The sequence below is a fragment of the Notamacropus eugenii genome, chromosome 5 (genome assembly GCF_028372415.1).
Source record: "Notamacropus eugenii isolate mMacEug1 chromosome 5, mMacEug1.pri_v2, whole genome shotgun sequence".
NCBI classification, from domain to species: domain Eukaryota; kingdom Metazoa; phylum Chordata; class Mammalia; order Diprotodontia; family Macropodidae; genus Notamacropus; species Notamacropus eugenii.
The window spans coordinates 5408324-5434819 of record NC_092876.1 but is presented as its reverse complement, the minus strand read 5'-3'; the positions used below and the strand labels follow the sequence as shown (position 1 = coordinate 5434819).

The 26496-nt window shown below is 41.4% G+C and overlaps 1 protein-coding gene and 1 long non-coding RNA gene across 4 annotated transcripts; one reads left to right on the top strand and one right to left on the bottom strand.

Moving 5' to 3' along the window:
• Positions 1–903: 903 nt before the first annotated feature.
• LOC140508218 (uncharacterized) lies at positions 904–26331 on the bottom strand. 3 transcript variants are annotated; one of them, XR_011968346.1, is made up of 4 exons: positions 25994–26331; positions 25544–25695; positions 4363–4498; positions 904–1063 (listed from the first exon to the last, which is right to left on the bottom strand). It is a non-coding gene; the product is annotated as an uncharacterized lncRNA (long non-coding RNA). The 3 variants fall into 3 exon arrangements; XR_011968347.1 differs by having other exon boundaries at positions 25544–25601; XR_011968345.1 differs by lacking the exons at positions 904–1063; positions 4363–4498 and adding an exon at positions 21348–21431.
• On the top strand, positions 1496–21036 carry LOC140508207 (uncharacterized). The gene is made up of 5 exons (XM_072615985.1): positions 1496–1767; positions 3569–3713; positions 7522–7648; positions 8689–8784; positions 18330–21036. Exons 2-5 carry the CDS (start codon positions 3681–3683, stop codon positions 20519–20521), a joined length of 2448 nt encoding a protein of 815 aa, XP_072472086.1. The 5' UTR covers positions 1496–1767; positions 3569–3680; the 3' UTR covers positions 20522–21036.
• Positions 26332–26496: the final 165 nt, after the last annotated feature.

Here is a 26496-nt window from a genome sequence, read left to right as displayed (position 1 = left end):
TAACATAGTATGTGTCTATAGATAATAAGATACAAAGGAAAGACCCATTATTCAAGATATGTCATAGGTTAAAGGTCTCCAAGGAATGCAGAGTCAGCTTTGGCTGGCTTTTGCTGACATAGGAAGAAACTCTCTGAGTTTGCTTCAGAGAGAACAAAGAGATTATTCCAAAATTTTATATTAAACATTATCAGAGGCAAGATGGGACTTAAATACAGGAAAGACTATAGGAGGGATGGGGGGGTGGTCTGGTAGTTCAGGGTGATGGGAGGAGGGGTTTAGGAAGGGTCTTGAGGAGAAGTCCAAGGAGGGAATGGAAGGAGGGTCAAAGGCTGGAAACAGCTGGAGGCTATCCAGAGATATCAGACAATGGAGGGTTTGGGTGGGAACCAGGTGGGGCAATCAAGAGATCACAGACAATGCTCACAGATTTGAGTATGAAAAGCCAGGTTAAGTGAAGAGATTCCAGGGGAGCTCAAGGAAGTTCCCAGACTCTGAACCCCATCACTACCATTCTGGTTGCAGGTGTCCTGTCATAAACAGGTATTTGATATTGCTGACACAGGAAAAGGCATTTTTAGAGCAAAGCACAGCAGTCAGATTGATCAGTTCAGCTTCAGCCCTTCCTAAAACTCCAAAAATGATATTAAATGTTATCGATGTTTACGTTGTCCTTTCATCCTAAAGGTAATGAAGCACAAGACTAAAATGCCAACCAAAGGACTGAACTCTCTGAAGCTCCAGTGAATAAGATGAGATGACTGAAGTTTTTGTAAATTGATTTCATGTTTTTCCAGAGGGTGTACAGGCTTTATGTTCAAATATTATTAATAATGTTGTTTTCATTATAATCAATAAACTCAGAATTGGACTCAGGTTTTTCTTAATATAAAATGGCTTTAATTAGTTGTGAATAAAGTTTAAATGGTGATTTTCTTTCCTGCTTTAAAATGTCTCTCTGATAATGTGAAGAGGCACCTGTATTTGCTTACTTGAGACCCGGGGGTCGAGCTTCCTGCCCTCAGCTCTCCCTGCTGCCTCTGCCTTTCAGTGAGAGAATGTCCTTTAGGAAAAGAAATAACAAGATAGAGGGAAATGCAAATGTTTCAAGACTGAAGGAGAGGGTTAAATTGGGTTGGGCAAGTGTGGGGTCCAACAGCAGGGAGGACAGGGACACCTGCCTGGTGGGGGAGGGGATGGTTGGGAGAGACAGGAGGGAGGGAGGGTCTGGTGTCCTAGTTTGGAAGAAGGTGCATGTGGGACTAGAGCTGGAAGACCAGGAGATCCTGCTCAGAAGGAGGAGGGTCTGAGTCCCAGAGCAGGGGAAGGAGGGAGTGAGAGAGGTTGTGGGAGGAGAACTCTCCCAGGTGACTAGTGGAGTGGGTGGGGGCCCAGGTGGAATTTGAGCCCTGGGGTGGAGTGTGGAGGCCAGGGGAGGGACCTAGCGGGGAAATGAGTTATTTCATTGGCCAAGGCATTGCACAGGATGGAGGGCAGGGCTGGGGGAGGAGAGTCCTGTCGGGTCTGGGAAGCTGACTGTGGGAGCCATTGGAGGAAAGGGAAGATCCTGAGGTCTCAGTGGGAATGGATAGGGTGGGGCTCTGAAACTGAGAGAGCCCCCCCATAGTGTCCTGGCTGGAAGAGGAAGCCCATGGAGCTGAGATCCAGCTGCTTTCTTCCTTTGGAGCTGTGATTATGCTTCCTACTTCCTTTGGAGCTGAGCTCCCTGTTCCTCGCAGAAGCCAGCTCTGTGCCCGCACCTCCCAGGTAGGTTTGAGTCAGTAAGCCATGCAGCCCTCAGCTCCTGCTGGCTTGGGTTTCTTTCCCATGGGACCATGTGCTCAGTGTCCTTCAGGGCTGCTAGGAGCCCTCCTTTCTCCATTGCTGGCTCCCTGGCAGGATCCCAGTCCCTGCCTCTCTTCAGGGCTCAGTCTCCCTTCCCAAATGCCCTGGGACGCCTTCCCCAGCTTCACCACTGAGTCACACTTGCCACCTTTCAGACCTCCCCCATAGGGACCCAGCAGGACTCCCTTCAGCCTCCCCGTCAGGACTCCAATGTCCTGTCTCCTGTTCCAGTGTCCCAACAGCAGCCCTGGCTCCCTGTAAGGACCCAGGCCCTGATAAATGTTTAATATAAAATTTTGGAATAATCTCTTTGTTCTCTCTGAAGCAAACTCAGAGAATGCCTCTTCCTATGTCAGCAAAAGCCAGCCAGGGCTGACTTAACATTCCTTAAGAGACCTTTAACCTAAGACGCTATCTTGAATAACGGGACGTTTTCCATATCTTCATATTTTCTGGACATATACTATGTTATGGCATGTTAATGGTAAAGAAAACACAGATATCTTGGGTCGTAATTTCTATGTGAAACTTTGTCAAACTCCGTTATCTTATTGTATTTACAACCTATGCAATTGAGAAATTCCTTTCTAATGGTCTAGTGAATGACTTATGGAGACCGTAGATCTGAAGGACACAGAACACGTCTTTGTTCTAAAACATATTTAAGGCTGCCCAATTCTTTGTATTGGCAGCCAGAACATTTCTGGCTCCATAATGCATTATGTTACCGTTTTCTTTAATGGGGAATTGATCAATTAATTAATTAAATTTTAAAACGTATGCATTTAGCCTGTTAGCTTTTCTTTAACCAAGTTTTTAGGTCAACAGCAGTAAGGCTCCTGCCTGGCTTCCCTTACCTGAACCTGTGGCTCTCCTGCTGGCTCCCTCTCAGGTCCTAGGCCTTTGCTTCCCTGCCTCCACTTTCCCTCCGGGGACTCAGATAAGCAGCCTCCCAAGGCTAAGCTCCAAAGAATGTCCCAGGGGTCACACACCCCCACCCCTGGCCCCTGGCGAGACTCAGGACACAGTTCCTTTGTCCCTCAGGCTCAGTTGTCTTCCTGGAACCCTTCTGTCACTCAGATGTCCCCTCTCCTCCTGCCCCCACATTTCTTCTAAACCCTCAGTCTGACTGCCAGATAACTGAGTCCCAGCCAGGATTGTGTCTCTTCCTCTCAGGCTTGCCCTGATCACTCCTGGCAGCTCCATCCCAGAGCCCTCCCTGTCTTCAACCTTCTCTATCTACCCTCTCACCTAGATCTAGACGAGGGGGAGATGGGGTGTGTGTTGGGGGTGGGTGGTTGGGCATATGGAGGGGGCCTGGTGCTGGACAAGCATGAAGAAAGCCCAAGACTTAACCCCTGGAGCATACAGTTGAATGAGCAAAGTGGTTATCTGGGTGAGGCAGGTGTAATGAGGGAGAATTTAGATCCTGTTTATGTGTTTGTTGAGGAGAGGGGAGGTAGGGAGGGCAGAGGGCGGGTTGGAGGGAGAGCTCTGGCTCAGGAGTCTTGGAGACTCTGACTATTCTCATGCCACTTGGAATCCCTAAGCCCCTTCTGCCTCCTGGTTCTTTGTAGGAGAATGGGGGAGAGGAATAGTTTTCTTGTTCAGACCATCTTGATTCCCAAAGCTGACTTTCCTTCCCCCACACCTGGGTGTCTTTGCCCTGAGGGCAGGGCCTTTGTAATTCCTGTGTGACTCCACCCTCTCTAAATTACTGTAGGTCCTGAAAGTGACTGGAAAGACCTCTTCCTGAGTGGGAATCCTTCAACCTGCCCAGCTGAGTCTGCAGAGGACCAGACCTGGGCCAGGCAGGTATCCTGGAGCCAGAGGGAATGGCCCCTGGGAGACCCAGCCCCCCAGCTCAGGTGAGTGCAGTCCTTCCTCAGACTTGCCCAACGTCAGGGATAGATGCCATTTCTGTGGACCCAGGATTGTCTAAGAGGTTGGTAATACCTCACGTATGAGTTGTTTCTTTACAAAAAGTGAAAAAAATGGTAACCATTCTGCTTGCTCTGTCTTTCTGTGTAATAAAGTGATGTATAGGCACTTTGGGATCTCCAGCACTAATCTCCACTCCTGCCCATCCCCCAGTTGCTGCCTTTTTGGGTCTCTCTTGCAATCCTTTTGCATTCCTACCACACACACACACACACACACACACACACACACACACACACACTCACACACACACACACACACACACACACACACACACACCCACCTTCTCACCTTACTCTTTGTTTCTTTTAACCCACCTCTCCCTTGTAGCCACTGAAGGTCCAGGGAACCCTGACCCTGAGTCTTGTCTGACCAGGCCTGGAGCAGAGCCCTGAGGCTCCCCCACCTCTGGTCCTCTGCAGGGCTGTCAGCAGAACAGAAATTCTCCTCCTGCTATTGCTCCAGTTCTCATGCCTCTGGTCACTTGCCTTCCCAGGTCTCTCTGAATCCTCCCCATTTACCAGTTCTTAGGTGAAGGCCACAAGCATTTAGAAAGGGTAGGGACACTGGGCTCACCTGCTGTTTATACACAGGAAGGAAAAACCAGTCCCTGGCCTCAAGGGCTCCCAGTCAACTGGTGAAGGTGACAGAGATGACAAGTCAGCAGCTTTATCCAAAGGAGTTCTCTGCTCTTGAGGGCCAGGGTGGAGTGCTGTTGACAAGATCAGGAAAGACCTTCAGGGAAACTGTTCTTTGAGACTGTGCTCATTATCATCAGGAATGGCTCTCCATGCCCCCCAGATGTTGCTGTCTCCATGAGACAAACATGAGAAGTACAGAAAACAAGGGATATGTCAAATAGATGTTCTCTCTGCTAACAGTCTTTAAAGACAATAAGACTGGCCAAATCTCTGGGACTGGAGATGAGCAGAATCTCACATAGGCTTGCAGTTTCTGTCTATAAATACCTTGACCCTCAGATCAATAAAGGGAACTAGTCTATCTTTTCCCACCTTCCGTGTCGCTTTCCTTCAACCACATCACTGAGCCTGTAGGGACACGGCCAGTCCACGACACTCTGCAGTATGCATGGCCTCCTGGGCACATTGGAAATATCAGTCAGATTAAGTCCCAAAGTGGTGCAGGTATGTCAGAAATGGAATGAGCCAGCTGGGCTCTCTCCATAAATGAAAGTTCATGATCCCACCTCTCAGTGGGAAAGGATGGATCTGGGAGGATGGAGGAGGAAAGAGGCCAGAATAGAAGGAAAGAAGCTTGAAAGGTTTGGTTGGGAGCAAGTTAGGTACTCAATTATCAATCAACAAAAGCATGCCTTTCTCCAGTGAGAGCCCACACTGAGAGTACATGCAGTGAAGGGGAGAGCAGGGACTGAAGAGACCCTAGTGAAAAGGGGACAGAGACAAATTCCTGGGAATCTTCAAAAGAAGGAAAGATGGATAAATTCCATAACTGTGTAGCACAGAATTAATAGAAATAAAGGAAGTGAAAACTGAAATATGGATTCCCAATAAAGCCTCAATCTGTTATTTGAAGGAAAGAATCACAGTGATGAAAAGGTAAAAAGAATTTTAACTGCATGATAGAGAATAAGCCAAAATAACAGAAGGTGAGTCATGTCACTACATAATGGAAGTGGAACCAAGGGAGATGGGAGAGCTTGAGATTCCTGGCATATTGGCCAACCATGTGTCCCCCATTTAAGAGGTTGGAAAAATGAGTGAGCTGTGCCAGGTATCAGAGTATTTTCAGATCTGGTCAAGCAGTCTTGTGTGTTGTTATTCACTCAGCTACAGTCCCTTGTCTTGACTCTTGCTCTCCCAAATTCCAGAGTTCTAGGTGTCTGCATGGACCCTTTATTCTCTTAAGAAGACTGGCAATGTCTTTCTCCTGAATTTGCTCAAATCTAAGCATTGGTTAATAAAGTATTACCTTTGTAGTAAGTGAAGGAAACCTCCTTTCCTCTTCTTGGTTATTCATTCTCACTAAATAATCATGGTGATTGAATGTTTTGCCATTGATGAATGAAAGCAACCATAAGGCAAAGGCATATATTGGCCATAACTCCTCATACCTGGAGCCAATCATGCCCTCCATAGAGAAACAGAGGTCTCTTTCCCTGCACTGGAAATAGTCTCATACTGCTCAGTTTAGTCCTGAGTGTGATTCTGAGTTGACCCTTGGGAGAAGCAGCATCACCTTCACGCAGTCGAGTGGAGATCATTTTTGAGGCCCAGGTTTCTATGGAGGCCAGGGATGGGCCACTTTGGTTGTGATTCCTAGTGTTCAGATGATGGTGGACAACCTACCTAAAGTGGTGTCCAGTCCAGTTTGGTGATGTGCTGAAAGGAGGGAACATCATCCTCAGTCTAGGTGTAGATGCCCTTCTAGGTTGTGAGTTTCTGCTCAGTGTTGCCGATGGCAAACTACATCATTCCATGTAGGAACAAGGTGGTTTTGTGCTAAAGATTCCTGTCAGGAGGTTAGTGAGGCTGAGGGTTCTTCCACCCTGTTTTAATTTTGCACTGGATATGGATTCTCCTCTATCTCTTGCTTGATCCTGCAGGAATGCAGTCCATGAGAACCCACCTTTCTGAACACTGAATATTGGCCAGGCTCTCACTTGCTGCCTCCCTTGCAACTCTTATCCTGGACTGCAATGGACCCCCAGTGGTCTGGGGAAGCTCACATCTCTAGTTGCTGATTTTGGTGCCTTGCACTCAGCTACCACTTCTGCCCTCCTGGTCACTTCATGTCCTTGGTTTAGGGCCAGGGATGCAGGGGGCTGGGCAGGGTCCCATCCACTGCTGAATGGTCCTTCTGCTACTGCTTTCTTCCTCTTTGACACTTAGGGCTGCAACGGTGCTCTAAATGTCTGCGTGGCTGTCAAGTGCCCTCACTTTGGTGTTCAACATGGTGGGATGGATGATGATCTTTCTACCTGTTGGAATCTTCTGAAAACCAGGCTGTGCAACCTTCTTGCAAGGCTGCATTTGGCTAGACTCCTGTTGGGCAGCAGTCCCTTCACGCTTCTCCTTTGCTCCTTCATCTAGGGGCATCAGGCATAGCAAGGGGCAGTTTCTGTCTCTTGAGAATCAAGGGCTGAAGAGGTTAGGGGACACCAAGGCTGCTGCCTCTACCACTGCCCCAGAGCAGGTCTCCTGGGACCAGGCCTCCGGCTATCCTCAGCTTCAGGTGCTGGGACAAGGTCCAGTACAAAGCCTCAGGCTGCATGGTCTGGGTCAGCCAAGTCCCCATCTTTGGGGGTGAGGGGTAGTCTTAGGTCAGGGGGAGAGGAAGAGAGGGATAAGGGGCTTTCACTCTGTTCTTCTGTTTGAAGTCAGTGGAATTTTCTTTCTCACACATGATTTATGCCTTTTCTGACAAGGGAGGATTTTCACTTCACCTCCCTTTCTCCTTGACAGATCTCCATGTATCTCTGATAGATCAAATAAGTTCTCTGTCTCCATAGGGAGAAACAACTTTTAGTAACCCATTTCTCAACTTTATTCATGCTGCAAATACAAAAAGCTGTTCTCCATATTCAATTGGGGTTTTCATGATTGTGGTTCTAAGTATTGGCTCTGAAGCTCATGAAGGGTGTGATCTTTGGGTAGATCTCTTTGTGCTTCACTTTCCTCCACTAAATTGATGAGGGTGAGACTAGATGAATTCTGGAGTCTCTTTCAGCTCATCCTATGACTTTTGATGGCTTAGAGGCTGGTGACATTCAAGGATGTGGCTGTGGACTTCACCCCAGAGGAGTGGGGCCTCTTGGACAATCCTCAGAAAGAGCTGTACAAGGAGGTCATGCTGGAGAATGCCCAGAACCTGCTCTCCCTGGGTAAGGACACTTCCTCTAGATCTATGAATCTACCATCCAAAGAACTTCCTTCATTCCCTTCCTAGTGTTCAGGATATGGAGCATTTATACATGATTGGAAAAGCCAAAATGCAGATCTCTTGTATCTGAGACAGTCCTCTTCCTGCCTGATTTTCCATGAAACATTTTTGCAATGTGTGATAGAAAACAAGGAGTTTTCTTTGTTCCCCCTGAAGCTGTCCCTTTCTAGTTTTAGGGAGCCTGAGGTCAAAGAACAAACCACTGTTGAGAATCTCAGAATATACCTAGTCTGACCTCTTCTTGAACATGAATTTTGTCTCTGAAAATGCTCAGCTAGCTTTTCCTTAGAGTTGGGCTGTGCAGGGAAGCCTTCACCTCTCAATGTAGCCTCTTCTCCTTTAGGTTTTGTTTGATCTTTGGAAGTTTCTTCTTGTTGAAAAGTATCAATTTGCCCTCCCCAGCTCCTGGTCTGACTCTCAGATACCTGGATCTTCCTTCCTAAATTCCCCACAGCCCAAAAGAAATGGTGGGAAAGGAAGGAAGGGAATATAAGCATTCATGTATACCTACTGTGTGCCAGCACGGTGCCAAAAAATGTTATTTAATTTCATCCTCCTAACAAGCCTGTGAGTCAGATGATATTACACAATTGAGGAAACTGAGGCAAGGAGAGGTTAAGTGACTTGCTTTGGGAGCTTTGCCAGTAATTGTTTGAGAGCAGATTTGAACTCACAGCTTCCTAAACCCAGGCCAAAGTTGCCTCTCCACTCCACTAGTGATTGCTTGTTACTTTGTAGATGGAAGAATCTGTGGATTCAGCCCATGCTTGTAGGAAGGAAGTGGAGAAAGCAGAATTTTCTGCTTCCAAATTGGCTTCCACATGATCTCCTTCCCATCCCCCAGCAAACTTTCCAATAGTAAATGTCATGGACAGGGATCTTGAGGCATGCTGGCACCCTCCTTTCATGCCCCCTTTCCCTAAAGAGAGTTGCCTTACCAATCTTTGTCCATTTTCCTCCCTTCCTTATTCCCATGCCCAGGACTTCCAGCTCCCAGAGAAGATGTGATCTCCCATATTGTGGGAGGGGATTCACCATGGATGCTGGAGCAAGAAGACCCCAGAACCTCCTGTGCAGGTGAGTGAGGGAAAAGCAGGTCTGTGAGGGCTGTTAGCACAAGGGTAGCTACATGTCACAGTAAAGGAAATGTTAGACTTGTGGGCAGGAAGACCTGCCTTACCTTTCTTTTTCAGACATTTTTTCACAGTAATATCCTGGGAAATTCCCTAAGCTCAATTTCCCCATGTGTGAAATGAAGGGGTTGGATGCCTTGACCTTTCAGCTCTGTTCCAGGAATAAAACTGGGATCCCATAAGATCTATTGTTTGAACTTTGGTTCATGGAGCTCTCCTCAAGGAATCGAGAAAAGGCCTAGGTTGTCTGAGATGGGCCTTTTCTTAGGCCTTCTTCAAGTGTGCAAGCATTTATTAAGTGCCTGCTGTGTGCTAAGTGCTGGAGATTCAAAGAATTGTGAGGGACATCAACTGCTCTCATGGAGCTCACAGACCAGTGAGGAAGGGCACCTGGACACAGGCTTGTAAAGCATCCTATGCACAGGTGAAACTGTAGCTAGTCAAGGGAGGGAAGGCTCTTGGAGTAAGGAGGGTTGGAAAAGCCTTATTGTGGAGGGTGGGCTTGAGCTGGGGCTTCAGAGAAGGCAGGAGGAGCATTCGAGGCATGAGGGCCAGCCAGGGTAAGCCCATGGAGACTGGAGATAATTTGTTCTGTTGAAGGCATACAAAGGAGTCTTTGCTATTGGATCATGACATATGTGGAGTTGGCATGAGATGAAGCAGGACTGGAAAGGTAGGAGAGGGGCAGATGATGAAGTTCCCTAACAGTCCAGCATAGGACTTTCTATGTCATCCTGGTGCTAGGGAGCCATTGCAGTTTATTGAGGAGGCAGTGATAAGGTCAGATGTGAGCTTTAGGAAGTTGAATTTGACAGCTGGGGAGAACATTGACTTATCCAGGGAGAGTTAAGACAGACCAAACAGCAGGCTTTTTTAACATTGCAGGTGTAAGGTATTTGGAATCTGAACTTAGAAGCTGGTAGTGTTGAGAAACAAGTGGGGATGGCTGTGAGAGATTTTACCAAAATGGAAAAACAGCGTATTCCAAAAGATTAACAATGGAGGGAAGGTGATGGTATATGAGCTTGAGAGATGGTGAGCAGTGGGTGACATCTCTATTATGAGCCTGGACAATCAGGAGAGTGAAGTGGGTAGTGTTAGGAAAGTAGCAAGATGGGAGGGTTGGGAGAAAGATAATGAGGTTTGTTTGGGACATGATAGGAGGAGAACCCAAAGAGAGAGGAGTGTCACTGAAACCTGGAGGAAAGAGAGTATCAAAGAATAGGTGGTGAGTGATGGTGAGAAAAGCTCCAGAGAGGTCAGGAAGGATGAGGACTGATAAGAGGACCTTTGGTTTAGCAATTAGGAGGTCACTGGTCACTTTGGAGGGAGGTGCTTCAAGTGACCAGTGAATTGGGAGCCAGAATGCAGTTTTGTAGGAAGTAAGAGTAAAGGAATGTAAAGAATAAAGCCCAGGTGTAGATGGTATCTCTAAGTGTTTAGCCATGAAAGGAAAGACAGATACAGGCCAGTATCTGCTAGGAATGGATAAAGTGAGAGTTTTTAAAAATATATTTATTTATTTTTAATTATCAACATTCACTTTCCTAAGATTGAGAGATGTAAAATTTCTCCCCCATTTTCTCTTCCCCCAGCCTAAGAGGGCATGCAATCTGATTATAGTCTATACCCATATACATCCATTTTAACATATTTTCCCATGAGTCATGTTGTAAAGAAGAGTGAGAACCAATGGGAGGAATCAGGAGAAAGAGGAAAGAAGACAAAAGAGAGCAAATAGTATACTGCAATCTGCGTTCAGACTCCAGAGTTCTTTTTCTGGATGTGGGCAGCATTTTCCATCATGAGTCTTTGGAGTTGTCTAAGATCCCTGCATTGCTGAGCAGAGCTAAGTCTGTCAAGTCAGTCAGCACACCGTGTGGCTGTTAGTGTGTACAGCATTCTCCTGGTTCTCCTCATTTTAGACAGCATCAGTTCATTTAAGTCTTTCCAGGTTTTTCTAAAGTCTGCCTGCTCCTCAGTTCTTATGGAACAGTAGTATTCCATTCCATTCCTATACCACAACTCTCTCAGTCATTCCCCATTTGATCGTTGGAAATCAACTGATTTCCCATTCTTGACCACTGCAAAGAAGGTGACTAGAAATATTTTTGCACATGTAGGTCTTTATCCTATTGTTGTGATCTCTTGAGGATATAGACCTAAAAGTAATATTTCTAGGTCGAAGGGTGTGTGCAGTTTTATAAGCCGTTTGTGCATGCTTCCAAATTGCTTTCCAGAATGGTTGAATCAGTTTACAACTTCACCAACAATGCAGTAGTGTTCCAATTTTCTCACATCTTCTCCAGCATTTATCATTTTCCTGCGTTGTCATGTTAGCCAATGTGATTGGTGGGATGCCATAACCTTAGAGTTGTTTGTGTTTGCATTTCTCTAATCAATAGTGATTGAGAGTTTTTTTCATATAACTATACAGAGCTTTGATTCCTTCCTCCCCAAACTGCCTGTTCATGTCCTTTCCCCATTTATCAATTGGGAAATGACTTGTATCATGATGAATTTGACTCAGTCCTCTACATATTTGAGGAATGAGGGCTTTCCCAGAGACATTGGCTTTGAAGTTTATTTCCCAGCTTTCTGCCTCACTTCTAATCTTGGTTGAACTAGCTTTGTTCCTGCAAAACCTTTTCAGTTTAATGGAATCAAAATCATCCATTTTGCATTTCCTGATGTTCTTTCCCTCTTAGTTGGTCATAAGTTCTTTCTTTCTCCATGGATCTAACAGGTACACTATTGCTTGTTCTCCTAGTTTGCTGGTGGTATCAGCCTTGATATCTGAATCCTGTAACTGTTTGCAGTGTATGGTGATATATGGTGTCACATGCTGATTTGTGCTCATTTTGTGCCACACTGTTTTCCAGTGTTCCCAGCAATTTTTGTCAAACGGTGAGGTCTTATCCCAGAAGGATAAGTATAAGAAGGGTAAGCATGGGGTCCTTGGTTTTATCCAACAGTAGACTGCTCTAGTCATTGACTACTGTGTCATGTATTCCACTGATCTACCCCTCCATTTTGTAGCCAGTACCAAGAAGTTTTAATAATTGTTGCTTTATAATACATTCTAAGATCTAGGTTGGTTAGGCCTCCTTCCCTAGCATTTCTTTTCATAAATTCACTTAAATATTCTTGACCGTTCTTCTAGATGAATTTTGGTATGACTTTTTTCTACCTCTATAAAATAATTTGTTGTTAATGTGATTGGTATAGCACTGAAGATGTAAATTAATATAGGTAAAATTGTCATTTTTATTATATTAGCTCTGCCTTACCTAGCTGCAACTGATATTTTTCTAATTATTTACACCTGACTTTATGTACATGAAAAGTGTTTTGTATTTATGTTATTAGAGTTCCTGACTTTGTCTTGGTAAGTACACTCCCAGATATTTTATATTGTCTACAGTAATTTTAAATGGAATATCTCTTCTTATTTGTTGTTGTTGGGCTTTGTTTGTAACATATAGAAATTGAATATTCTATGTGGGTTTCTTTTATATCTTGCAGCACTGTTAAATTTATCATTTCAAAATTTTTTACTTGATTCTAAAGGTGTACCATCACAACACGTGCAGACAAATACCGTTCTTCTTTGCCATTCTAATTCCTTCAGTTCCTTTTATTTCTCTTCTTGCTCAAACTAGTGTTTCTGGTCCTTTACCTCTTGAATAACTGTGGTGATAATGGACGTTGTTTTGTCATTCCTGATCTTATTGGAAATGCATCTACCTTATCCCCATTACAAATATTTGCTGATGGTTTTAAGTAGATTCTACTTCTCATTTTAAGGAAGACTATTCCTCTGCTCTCTACTGTTTTTAATAGGAAAGGGTGCTTGCTTTTGTCAAAAGCTTTTTCTGTATCCATTGGGATAATCATATGATGTCTCTTAGTTTTGTTGTTGATATGGTCAATTATGCTGATAGTTTTCCTGTTATTGAAATAGCCCTGCATTCCTGGAATAAATCCTACGTGGTCATTATATATCATCCTAGTGATCAGCTGCTGTAACCTCTTTTCTAATAGTTTATTTACAATGTTTGCAACTGCATTCATTAGGGAAATTGGTCTCTACTTTTCTTTCTCTGTTTTGGCTCTTCCCAGTTCAAGTATCAGCACTATATTTGTACCATAGAAAGAATTTGGTAGCACACCTTCTTTGCCTATTTCCCCAAATAATTTACAAAATACTGGAATTAATTCTTCTTTACATGTTTGATAGAATTAGTTTGTAAATCCATCTTGCCCTAGCCATTGTTCTTGGGGAGTTCACTGATGGCTAATTCAGTTTCATTTTCTGAAATGGGGTTATTTCAGTATTTTATTTCCTCTTCTTTTAACCTTGGAAGTTTATATTTTTGTACATGTTCATCCATTTCACTAAGATTGACAAATGTATTGGCATATAATTGGGCCCAATAGCTCCTAATTATTGTTTTCATTTCTTCTTTCTTGATGGTGAATCCAGCCTTTGCCTATTAGATGCTGGTCATTGGGTTTTCTTCTCTCTTTTAAAAATAAAATTAACAAAGGTTTACTTATTTTATTGTTTTTTTCCCATGAAACCAGCTCTTAGTTTTATTTGTTACTTCAATAGTTTTCTTAATTTCTATTTTATTAATCTCACCTTTGGTTTTCAGAATTTCTAATTTGGCATTGAATTGGGGATTTTCAATTCATTCTTTTCCTATCCTTTGTTCATTCATTCTTTTCTCTGTATTGTTTGCATGTAAGCATTTGGAGATATAGAACTTAACCTAAGAACTGCTTTTGCTGCCTCCCATAAGTTTTGGTATGTTGTTTCCTTAGTGTTATTCTCTTGGATGACATTATTGATTGTTTCTATGATTTTTTCCTTGACCAAGTCATTCTTTAAGATTACATTACTTTGTTTCCCATTCACTTTTAGTCTATGTTGCCATGTCCCATTATTACACGTAGTTGTTATTGAATCATGGTGTGAAAAGCATGCCTTTAATATTGCTGCCTTTCTGCACTGTATTATGAGGCTTTTATGCCCCAATACATGGTCAATTTTTGTGTAGGTGCCTTGTACCACTGTGAAAAAGGCATATTCCATTCCATCTCCATTCAGTTTTCTCCAGAAGTGTACCACATCTGTCTCTTCATCCTTAGCTTCTTTCTTGTTGATTTTGTGCTTAGATTTATCTAATTCTGAGAGGGGTAGGCTGAAGTCCCCCACTAGTGTAGTTCACTCTCTATTTTTTCCATGAACTTCCATTAATTCTGTTGTAAGAATTTTGATGCTATACTACTTTGTGCATGTATTTAAGAATGATATAACTTCATTGCCTGTAGTATCTTTTAGCAGGAAGTAGGTTCCTTCCTTGTCTCTTTTGGTTAGATTTATTCTTGCTTTTGCTAGCCCTGCTTCTTTCCTTCAACTGAAGCATAATATGTTCTACTCCAGCCTTTTATCTTTACTCTGTGTGTATCCTTCTGCTTCAAATGTTTTCCTTCTACACAACACATTGTCGGAGTGTGGATTTTAACCCACGCTGCTATCTCCCTCAGTTTTATGGCAGAGTTCATGCCATTCACATTCACTGTTATGATTAATATCTGTGTCTTTCTCTCCATCCTATTTCCCCCATTTATGTGCTTTTGTTCTTTCTCCCTTGTATACGGTGTTCTTCTGGTTCTACTCATTTGTCTTTGTATCAGTTCATATGCACGTTTTCAGGGTTTTCTGAAAACATCATGCTCTTTTATTTCTTATGACACAACAGTATCTGATCACATTCACATGCAACAATTTGTTCGGTCATTCTCCAATTGATGGACACCCCCTCAATTTTCAATTCTTTGCTACCACTAAAAGAGCTGCTATAAATGTTTGTATGTATAGCTACAGTATTTCTTTTTTGCTTTTTCAATCTCTTTGACAAACTGACCTAGTAGTGGTATTGCTTAGTCAAAGGGCAGAGAGGCTTTTATAATCCTTTTGACATAATTCCAAATTGTGCTTGACAACAGTAGAATCACTACCACTTTACCAACAGTGCCTCAGTGTCTCAGTTTTCCACATTGACTCCAACATGTATCATTTTCCTTTTCTGTCATGGTAGCCATTCTGATAGTTTTGGAGTGATCCCTCAGTGTTTTTAATTTGCATTTCTCTAATAAATAGTGATTTAGAGCATTTGTTCATATGACTATAGATAATTTTGAATACTTCCTATAAATTTGACTCAGTTCTCTTTATATTTGAGAAAGGGGGTGTTGATCAGAGAAACCTACTGCCACATTTTTTTCAAAGTTTATTATTCCTATTGCCCTCCATCCTCTTTCCTACATTTTTCTCATTCTCTCTTGTCTCACCCTCCTCATCCTCACAAGTGGTTTGCTTCTGCCTTTTATCTTCCCCATTCTGCTCCCACTTCCATCAGCCCTCCCCTGCTTCTCTTCTGCCCTACCTCTCCTTCTTTCCTGTTGGACAAGATAATGCCCCACTGAGTGTGGATGTCATTCCCTCTTTGTGCCAGATCTGGTGAGAGCAATATTTCCCTCCTTCCCCCATGTTCACCATCTTTTCCTCTACTGTGAAAGGGCTTTCACATCTTTTTTACTGTCAGATAATTTACCCTATTCTACCTCCCCCTTTCCCAGTGCATTCCTCCTTCTTGTCCCTTAATTTTATTTAAAATGAACTTTGAAAGGGAGTTCTTCTTTGTACCATGGGCACACCAGCTATAGCCTCACAAAAACTTTTCTGAATGACTGACCTTTGTGGCCAACCAATTGCTTTGGAAATCTGCCCATTTAGCTAAACATGTTGTGGTCTATGGTCATGATGGAAATTATAAAGTACTTTGCTATAAGAAATGATGAGTTCAGTGACTGGAGAATATCAAGGAAAATCCTGCATGAAATAATGAAGAGGGAAATGAGCAAAACCAAGAAAATATGATATAGAGGAACAGCATTTTTGTTTTCAGAATGAGTTTGAGGGATAGGTGGGTGGTACATTGGATACAGCACTGGATCTGAAGTGAGGAGGGCCCAAGTTTTCATCGGGCCTTAAATATTTGACACTTACTAACTGTATCAGAGACCCTGGGCAGATCTCTTAACCTCTATTGTCTCATGCCCTCTACACTCACCACCTCCCCCCCCAAAAAATATAGAATGACTTTCAGTGAATAAGTTATACTACTCTTATAAATACCCAAATTAACCATAAAGGCCATCGGAAGATAGGCACTTTCTGCATCCAGAGATATAACTGAGAAATATAAGAATGTTGAATAATTTTACATATATATATATGTACATAGAATTATATACGTTTCTATATATATTTGTGTCTAATGGTAGCCATATTTAAGGTAGGGGAGGGAAGAAAAAAAATAATTTACTTGACAATTTTCTCATATATTTGAAAGGAATAGCAAGTTGTGCATGGGAGATTTATGGTTTCACACACAGTCATCTTTTTTCTTGTACTTTGTTATAAAAATGCTTGCTTTATTCCATAACTATGTACTGGTGTTTAAAAAAGGGGGAAGGAGAATTTGCTCAACTGAAGGTTAGCAACATATATAACAGAGAAGTTCAGCTCAGAAAAAAGCCTGAAGAGTCCAATGAGGGCTAATATAAGGACTGTCTGTGGAATGGTTGAGATAGTCCATGATGATTCCACCATCACTTGGAAGGTGTTCATGGTTGCCAAAAAGCCTGCCATCCATGTCAGTATTTGTAAGATCTCGATCTGGTGATTACCTGTTGATGAGCCATGCTTACAAGATGACCTGAGAATGAGAGGAGTAGTCTGGTGTAGTGTCAGAAAGAAAATGAGTCCAGCTGTGTGACTGGGACCATCCATGGGAATCAATTTACAGTTCAATTTCCAACTTTTCTGAGGGACTGGGAAACAATTTGATGTCAGGTTGAGAAGCTGAAGGAACATACTGCACCTAATTAGAAGTGGTCCACATCTGATGTAATCACTGCATGGATTTGCAAAGTATTATGTACCTGATCATGAGTTTGGAATTATTGCAGAAGAACTATTGTGCTTGAGAGAAGTACATGTTCATTGTTCTGGAGGAAAAGAGTGGTGCACTTGCAGTATTGAATTGATAGACTTATAAATTATTTTATGTTTATGTAAGGTAATATCATATTTTATATTCCCGTACTAAATTTATGCAATTAAACAAAATTGTATGTTTACATTCATTTTACTTAGTTAAACATACCCATAATTAACCGGGCAACTGTTTTCTTCTGCAAGTCCTATGAGAGAATTTTCAGGCCAAACCCCTTGGGCCATTAATGTGGAGACTCAAAGGGTTGATTAGACATCAAATGGCTGGGGCTACAATAGGAACAGTAGTGCTACAGGGAGAAGGATGACATACTTAAAGAAATACTATTTTTGCATATGGGATGGAAATGGATTTTTAAAATCATGTTCATTGGAAGGATTGTGTTTTTCCTATTTTTTTTCCAATGGGAAGCAGAAGGAATCAAATGTAAAATTTTCCCAAGGAAAGAGATAATGCCTGTCCTAAAAGAATGATGGCTTAGGCCAGAATAGAGCATGCCTCAGTTGAGTACAAAAACAAGACTGGCAGTTCTGTGCTCTTAGACATGAGAACAGAAAAGAGGAAATAAAACCTATCAGCAGGGAACTTCACTCTGCCTGTTGATGTCCTAGGGAATGAAATAGTGGGAATATTTAGGATGTGAGCCACAAATGCCTTCTCTGTGGATCAAAAGATAATATAAGCAAAGTTGCACACAAAGTTGGAAATTACTAAGGAATGATTACAAAGAAGGACTGTGATAAGCCATCAAAGCTGATCAATAAAGAGGAGCAGGAAGATCCCTAAGCCCATAGAAAGTACAAAAAACTGGCATTGAGAAATGCAGTGAGGGAGAGATGGGGGAAGTCTGGGTCAGGGATCATTGTCAAGTCCTGCTACTTGACAATAGTTGCCTTCTATTCCAGGGTGAGATACTGGTCCTCTGCCTATAATCAGGGACCTGAGCAATACCTTCTCAAAGAAACTGTTTTTCAAACAGCTAAGTACAAAATAATAATCATCACTTTTCATAAGCACAGTGAATTTATAGTGGATGTGAAAAGCAGTATAGCTCTAAAAAAATTCCACCACATTTGTATTTTTAAAATGTCTGAACTCAAATTGCATTTTGTAGTGTATTTCTCATACTGTTCATTGGGCTTGAACTCATAGTTCTGTAGCAATGCATTGAAAATGATATTACAGGCATGCCAAGTATCTTACTTCCACTGGGTACTTGTTTGAAAGATTGCTCATGTAATAGTCTCTACACAGAGACAGATAACTAAACACGTAATAAAAAAAGTAGGAAATACATTACTAATTTGTTACTTTTTATCAATGGAGGTAGAGCATATGTTTGTTTATATCTGTTTGTGTTCATAAATCAGGAGTAAATACGTTTCTTTGTTTCCTTCAGATGGAGAGACCAAGCTTGAAATCAGGAAATCTGCTTCAAAGCTGAGTATTTCTGTGGAAGCATCACGGCAGCCAAGATTCATGAGTAATGGCCACTCTGACTTCAGTTGGAGAGAAATCTGTGAATCTCATATCAAGATCAAGAAAAAACAAAAGGGTCACTGTGAATCTGATGAAGATGGAAAGAGTTTCAGACAAAGTTCAGTCCTAATTCACTGCAAGAGAAAGGTATCAGGGAATGGCTGTTCACAGGATCAGAAATATACTGAAAGCTCTACTGGACAGGCAAGGCCTATTGAGTCTCTTGGGAAGCCTCTGGAAGTGCAAAATTATCAATGTAATGGATGTGAGATGACCTTCAAGTTGAATTCAGAGCTAATTAGATACCAGAAAAGTCATCCCAGGGAAATGGGAATTACACCTAATGAAGGGAAGAAGGCCTGCACTGATAATTCAAACCTCATTGACCATCAACAAATTCAAAGTGAAGAGAAACATTATGAATGCATTGAATGTGGTCAATCCTTTAAGCAACAGTTATCACTCAGTCACCATGCAAAATTTCATTCTAGCCACAATCGACATAAATGCATGCAATGTGAACAGGCCTTCAGGCCACATTTGTCCCTCATTTCCCATCAGAGAATTCATAGTAGAAATAAATCTCATGAGTGTCATAAAAGTGATAAAACATTCAGAGGATACTCCTTTTCTGTTGTACATCAGAAAAGCCAACCTGTCAAGAAATCTTATTCTTGTAGTCAGTGTAGTAGAACCTTCACTGAGAGGAGTCATCTTACTAGACATGAGAAAATTCATGTTGGGGAAAAGATTTATGAATGTAATCAATGTGGAAAGTCTTTCAGAAGAAGATATGGTCTCACTCTACATCAGAGAATCCACACTGGAGAGAAACCTTATGCATGTAATCAATGTGGAAAGGGTTTTAGAAGAAGCTATAATCTTGCTGAACATCAGAGAATCCACACTGAAGAGAAACCTTATGAATGTAATCATTGTGGAAAGGCTTTCAGATCCAGCTACAGCCTTAATTATCATCGGAGCACCCATATTGGAAAGAAACCTTATGAATGTAATCACTGTGGAAAGGCTTTCATATGTAGCTCCAGTCTCAGTGTACATCAGAGAATTCACACTGGAGAGAAACCATATGAATGTAATCAATGTGGAAAGGCTTTCAGATCCAGCTACAGCCTTAATTATCATCGGAGCACCCATATTGGAAGGAAACCTTATGAATGTAATCACTGTGGAAAGGCTTTCAGATGTAGCTCCAGTCTCAGTGTACATCAGAGAATCCACACTGGAGAGAAACCTTATGAATGTAATCACTGTGGGAAGGCTTTCAGATCCAACTCCACCCTCAGTGTACATCAGAGAATCCACACTGGAGAGAAACCATATGAATGTAATCAATGTGGAAAGGCTTTCAGATCAAGCTACAGCCTTAATTATCATCAGAGCTTCCATACTGGAAAGAAACCTTATGAATGTAATCACTGTGGAAAGGCTTTCAGATCCAGCTGCACCCTTAATTATCATCGGAGCACCCATAGTGGAAAGAAACCTTATGAATGCAATCACTGTGGAAAGGCTTTCATATGTAGATCCAGTCTCAGTGTACATCAGAGAATCCACACTGGAGAGAAACCTTATGAATGTAATCATTGTGGAAAGGCTTTCAGATCCAGCTCCAGCCTTAATTGTCATCAGAGCATCCATACTGGAAAGAAACCTTATGAATGTAATCGCTGTGGAAAGGCTTTCAAATGTAGCTCCAGTCTCAGTGTACATCAGAGAATCCACACTGGAGAGAAACCTTATGAATGTAATCACTGTGGAAAGGCTTTCATATGTAAATCCAGTCTCAGTGTACATCAGAGAATCCACACTGGAGAGAAGCCTTATGAATGTAATCAATGTGGAAAGGCTTTCAGATGCAGCTCCAGTCTCAGTGTACATCAGAGAATCCACACTGGAGAGAAACCATATGAATGTAATCAATGTGGAAAGGCTTTCAGATCCAGCTGCAGCCTTAATTATCATCAGAGCACCCATACTGGAAAGAAACCTTATGAATGTAATCACTGTGGAAAGGCTTTCATATGTAGATCCAGTCTCAGTGTACATCAGAGAATCCACACTGGAGAGAAACCTTATGAATGTAATTAATGTGGAAAGGCTTTCTGATCCAACTCCAGTCTCAGTGTACATCAGAGAATCCACACTGGAGAGAAACCATATGAATGTAATCAATGTGAAAAGGCTTTCAGATACAGCTACAGCCTTAATTATCCTCAGAGCATCCATACTGGAAAGAAACCTTATGAATGTAATCACTGTGGAAAGGCTTTCATATGTAGATCCAGCCTCACTGGACATCAGAGAATCCACACTGGAGAGAAACCTTATGAATGTAATGTGTGTGGAAAGGTTTTCGGAAAGAACTCTACCCTTGCTGCTCATGAGAGAATCCACACTGGAAAGAAACCTTATGAATATAATCACTCTGGAAAGACTTTCAGATGCAGTTCTGGCTTCAGCACAGCGTTAGACATCCCAGATTTCCTACTGTGCATGTACCCCTTTAAATGTGATAATTTTTTCTCTGACATACTATTGATTTTCATTTCTCAATAATATTCCATAACATTCACATGCCATAAAACCATCAGTCATTCCCACTGGTTTCCTGTTTTGTTTTTTGTTGACAAAAAATTCTGTGGAAATATTATGGGAACTTTTGGAAATTTATCTATGGAATGATTTCCTTAGTATGTGGCACAGTGGACACAGTACTCTATCTGAAAAAAAAAGACCTCAGTTCAAATTCAGTCTGTGACACTTCCTAGCTGTGTGACCGAGGAAAAATCACTTAGCCTCTCAGTGCCTCAGTTTTCCCCTTTCCTGCCTAATGCCGTGGGCTGCTGGGTCCTCTTCCCTCTCTCAGGTCTTTGGGGATCAGCCAGATAAACATAAGAGAAGAGACTGCCAGAGTGAAGCAGAGGTGTAGGCTTTACTCCGGATACAAGCTACATGTCAGCATGCAGGGTGAGTTCTCTCTGCGGGAGCATCCTCCTTCCTGAGGAGAAAGAAAAAAAACAACACCCCCCTCAGGCTTTCCTGTCCCCATTTAAGCTCTCCCAGCTACATAGTTCACTCGTGGACTGTGCATGCTGTCAGCCCCTTAGTGAATTAACGAAAGGTGTGCTCAGACCATGGACCAGTCTCAAGGGGGGAATGCTCTCCCCAGCAAGTTTCCACTGAGAAGAGGTGGAAAACAAGATAACTCGTGTCTCACTCCCTCAATTCCCAGCTGTTGTCTGGGGGGCCTCGTGAGAGCTTGGTGGTTTCAAGAAGCCCTCACCATTTCCTGACCCGAAACCATTCTCGTGAAAACTGAGCTTGTGCCTTAACATTCCCCATCTCTTGTAGGATGTGCATGCTAGTAACACATCTCTGTGTTGGTGTGTGGATCAAATTTGAGAATATCTGTCCATTGCTTTGAAAGCTTTAAACCACTCTTTGAGTCTTTATTCTTATCACTGCTTGGGTCACAAGCGTCATGCTAGAGTATTTGGTTAAAAGGTTTGGACAATGAAGTCATTTTTGAATAATTGAGATTGCTATTCAAAATAGTGTAGAGTAAGGCAGTATGTTATAATTATAGGGCACTGAGTTTACTATCTGGAAGCCTTGAGTTCACATCCTGTGTGAGATGCTCTCTGACTTTGTAACTCTGGGCAAAGAACAGCCTCTCTTTCCTCAGGTTGGTCATCTCTGAAATGAGGAGGTTGATCCCAGTGACTATAAGCAAAGCCACGAAGAAACAGGCAAATTGGACACAGGCCCAACAAGAATTCCAAGAAGAACGCAAAAAGAATAATACAGAACAAAAGAAGATTTTAAAAATCAAATGAGAAGGTTAGAGGAAAATTAGGAAAATCAATAAAAGCAATTGAAGAAAATTATGACAGAAGGAAAAGTAGCTTAGTAAAAGAGTCCCAAGAAATACTGAAAAACTCTTCCTTAAAAATCAGAATTGTCCAAATGGTCAAAAGAGGTTCAACATTTCCCTGAAGAAAATGATCCCTTCAAAATTGGAATTGGTTAAGTGCAATGTAATCACACCATGAGTGATCTAGAAACAATACAATAAAAATCTGAAAGAGAAGAAAATGTGAAATATCTCATAGGAAAACTAGTGGCCTAGAAAAAGAGATCAGGAAGACATTAGGAATTATTAGATTCCCTAAAAACCATGATAAAAAACAAAAGAGCCTAGATGTCAGATATCAAGAAAATAGAAAGGATATCTCTTCTATTATAACTAGAAGGTGAAGCAGAAATTCAAAGAACCTTTTGGTCATGTCCTGGAAGGAAGCCAAAAATGAAAAGTCCTAGGAATATTTTTTTAAAAATCTAGAACTTGTAGGTCAAGAAGAAAGTAATTCCAGAAAAAAAATCATTCAAATACCATGGAGCCAAAATCTGGATTAATAAAATTGACTAGACACTACTTTTAAGGACTGGAGAATTTGGAATATGATGTTCCAGAAGTTAAAGGAGGTAGGATTAAGATGAAAAATAATTCAGCAGAGCTTAGTGTAATTCTACATGTGACAAATGGATATTTAATGAAACAGAATTTTTAAGGATTCTTAAAGAGTCTAGAGCTGAGTAGGAAATTTAACACAAACAAAATTCAAGGGAAGCAAAAAAAGGTGAATATGAGTGAGACATAACGGACTTGCAAAGTTTAAACTGTTAACATTTCTATGTGGGGAAAAACTAGGAACTTTATGATCATTAGGTTATTTAGAAGATTACTCAGAAGAAATGGTTATGCATCCATTGTATTGGGATGGTCTTAAGAGTGGAGGAGTGAAAAAGGGATACACTGAGAGCAGGAAGAAACAGGAAAAATTGGTGAAATTAAACATGTAAAAAAATTCAAGGAAGACTTTACAATGGAAGGACAACAAATCCTTCAAGGTAGGAAGTGTATATCTATGTGTATATATGTACACAGGCAAGTAGGAGGGGAAAGAGTAAGAGACTGGCTGCGGGTAAGAGGGAGAATATATTCAGGGAAGTTAGGAAAGACTTATCTTCCTGAGTATAGACCTAGTCTCAGATACGATGTGACTCTGATGAAGTCCTGTAACCCTCTTTGCCTCATTTCTTCATCTGTAAACTGAGTTGGAAAAAGACGCATCTTTGCCCAGAAAACCCTAGGTGGCGTCACAAAGAGAAACGACTAAATTGACTGGGCAACAAAATGAAGAAAATGAATAAAAGCACATTTTGCTAACAACAAAAAGAGATAACAGATCAAAGTCTCTTTTGTTAAAAGGTACCGTATGAAATGAATTAATGACAAAAGAGGACCTGCATGTGCCAAATGACAAAGCATAGAGATTCACTTTTTTGGCAATTTTTTTGTAACTTTTGTACTAAAATAGAAAATAATAAAAGGAAAACATTTCCACGTACACAGCGGGCCATAAGAGGGGATTCAATATAAAACAACAGATTTCCTTTTAAAGAAAACCTATGTAACAAATACGACATGTTGTTTTCAAAGTTATTCAGCTTTTCTTTGCTTTCTTAGAGGTTTTCCTTTTTTCTCTGCCGTGTGCCTTTTACTTTATTGTTTTCTCCCCTTCCCCCTCACTAAAAAAGGCTGCAATTAAGTATGGAGATACACACACACACACACACACACACACACAAATGGATCTATAAACAAACATATAGTCATGCATGTAAGATACTATGCTGCTTTCCTATCACCTGTTTCTCTAGATAGTGTCTTCTTTCATAAGTCCAAATCCTCCTATGGTTTTTTGAGTCAACCATCTCATCATTTCCTATACCACAGCAATGTTCCAACCCAATCACATCCTGTCTGAAAGATTGTCAGTGAAAGTTTCCCCCAAATTTTCTGCATTCCTTCTGTTTTTGGCTGCATAGATTTTATGGATATAGGAAAATTTTAATTTAAGATAATCAAAATTATCCATTTTATACTTCAAGAATGCTCCCACCTTGGAAGATAGTTTAAGGTCTGATACTGCTGAATCTACTTCCTATACATCTTTTCCTCCTGATTTTTTAAAAGTTCTTGACTTTTTGCTCTTCCAAATTTACTTTGTTGTTATTTCTTCTAACTCAGTAAAATAATTTTTTAAGTAATTTAACTGGGATGACATTGAATAAATAGATTAGTTAGGTAAAAATTGTCATTTAAAAATTACCTTGGCTTTACCTACACATGAACAATAAATTTTACTTCAGCTATTTAGACAGGAGTTCATTTTTATAAAAAGTACTTTTATGTTTATGTTCATATGTGTCTGTCCTGGCAGGTATACACTCAAGTATTTTGTACCGTCTAGGTACTGTAAATGGTCTGTTGTGTTTCTCCTTCATTGCTGAAGAAGACCATACCACCAGAGAAATGATGACATGACTTGCAGTTGACTTTGTTTTGAGTCAGGGAGTGCTGTACAAGGTCGCCAGCCTCGATTCTCCTCTGGAGCCATAAGGATGACTGGAGATGGCCCAGCATGCAATGGGAGACAGTATTGAATAACATTGCTGAAATATAGTGCAGTTTCTCTATTTTTCACTTTTCGTTAAATCCATTTTAACTTTAACTTTGTCTGAGATCATCCTTTTTATCCCTGCTTTTTTTTCCATACTAAATTCTACTCCTTTCCTTTATTTTAGTGTTTTTTTTTTTCATTTTAATAATGTTTCTTGGAAGTGATATGCTGTTCAATTAAAATTTTTAATATTCTATCCATTTCCATTTCATGAGTAAATTCATTCCATTGATATTCTAAGCTACAATTACTTCTGAACTTCCCTTCCTCCTAGTATTCCTTATTACACTCATCCTTATTTACCCTATCCCTCCTCACTACTCTGCTTAGTTCTATTTGCCACAATTAAAATTATGGTGTTTAGATCCTAGAATTAATGCTTCAGAAAGTATCTCTGGTTAAGAGAAATAGCCAGAGGTTAGTGATCTCACTGTTAGATAGGATCCACTGGAAGCAGTATGCAGCTGTTCCTAGCACAGCACACAATTGTTGGATGTCATTTTCAAGAAGTATTGAAGGGCCTGTATGCAATTCAGGAGAAACAATGAGGGCCAGCAGACAAAATAGAAACCAAGGCACTCACCTTGGGGGAGGCAGCATTGGCTCTTTGATGTGGAAAGCTTGCAGCCTCTCAGATGAAGCTGAAGAAGAACATGGTGACTGTCAGCTTGGCAGATCTCAAGACTGCCTACAGCTAGCAGAAGATCATTCATGTACTGCACGGGAGATGAGCCCCTGAAAGTGATGGAAGCTAAGACTTGTTATAAAAGCAGACAACAGGGAAGGACTTTCTGTGTACCTCGAGGCCAATGGGGTCATTTCCACTGTGTATTCTCCCAGGGGAACACAAAGAAGTATTGAATTTCTGGGTAAATGGGAATACCAAAGAAGATGGAGCAAAGATCTATCACAGTAACATAGGTCACCTCACAAGGAAGTGAGAAGATGATGGTCATAGAATCTGTGATGACTGGGGTCTGGGAATTATATAAGTATTAATAGCAGGCACAAAACAAAAAGTAAATGGGCTTACCAAGTCCAATTTGGGTCTCTTCATACAGAAGAAAGAACAGTTACAAGGAAATCTATGCAGAATAATGACACCTTGATCCTTCAAAGAGTCAGTAATGTGTAAAACCTTCAGTGGCCTCCCCTCACAAAGAATACAGAGGAGTGCATGACTAGGGCCCTCTCTTAACCTTGATGGGAAAGGGAATAGCAGATTTTTATAATCTCACATCTGAGGACCAATTTTCCCACAGAGAATCTGGGATGTCTAATGATATTTCTGGACTATCTATCCATTGGTCTCCCTTGGACATTCTCAAAAAACATAGGGAAGAGGGAGAGTGGCTCCTCAGGGGGTTGCAAACCCAGAGATGCATCCAGGGAGCAGGACATCATATCTCTGAGCTCACAGAGAATATAGTGACCTCATAGGTTACTGGGGGACTCAGGCAGAAGGAGAAAGGAATGCTCACAGACCAAAGAGCCAACAGAAACAATTCTGGGGAACAGCCTGGCCAGTGAAAAGCT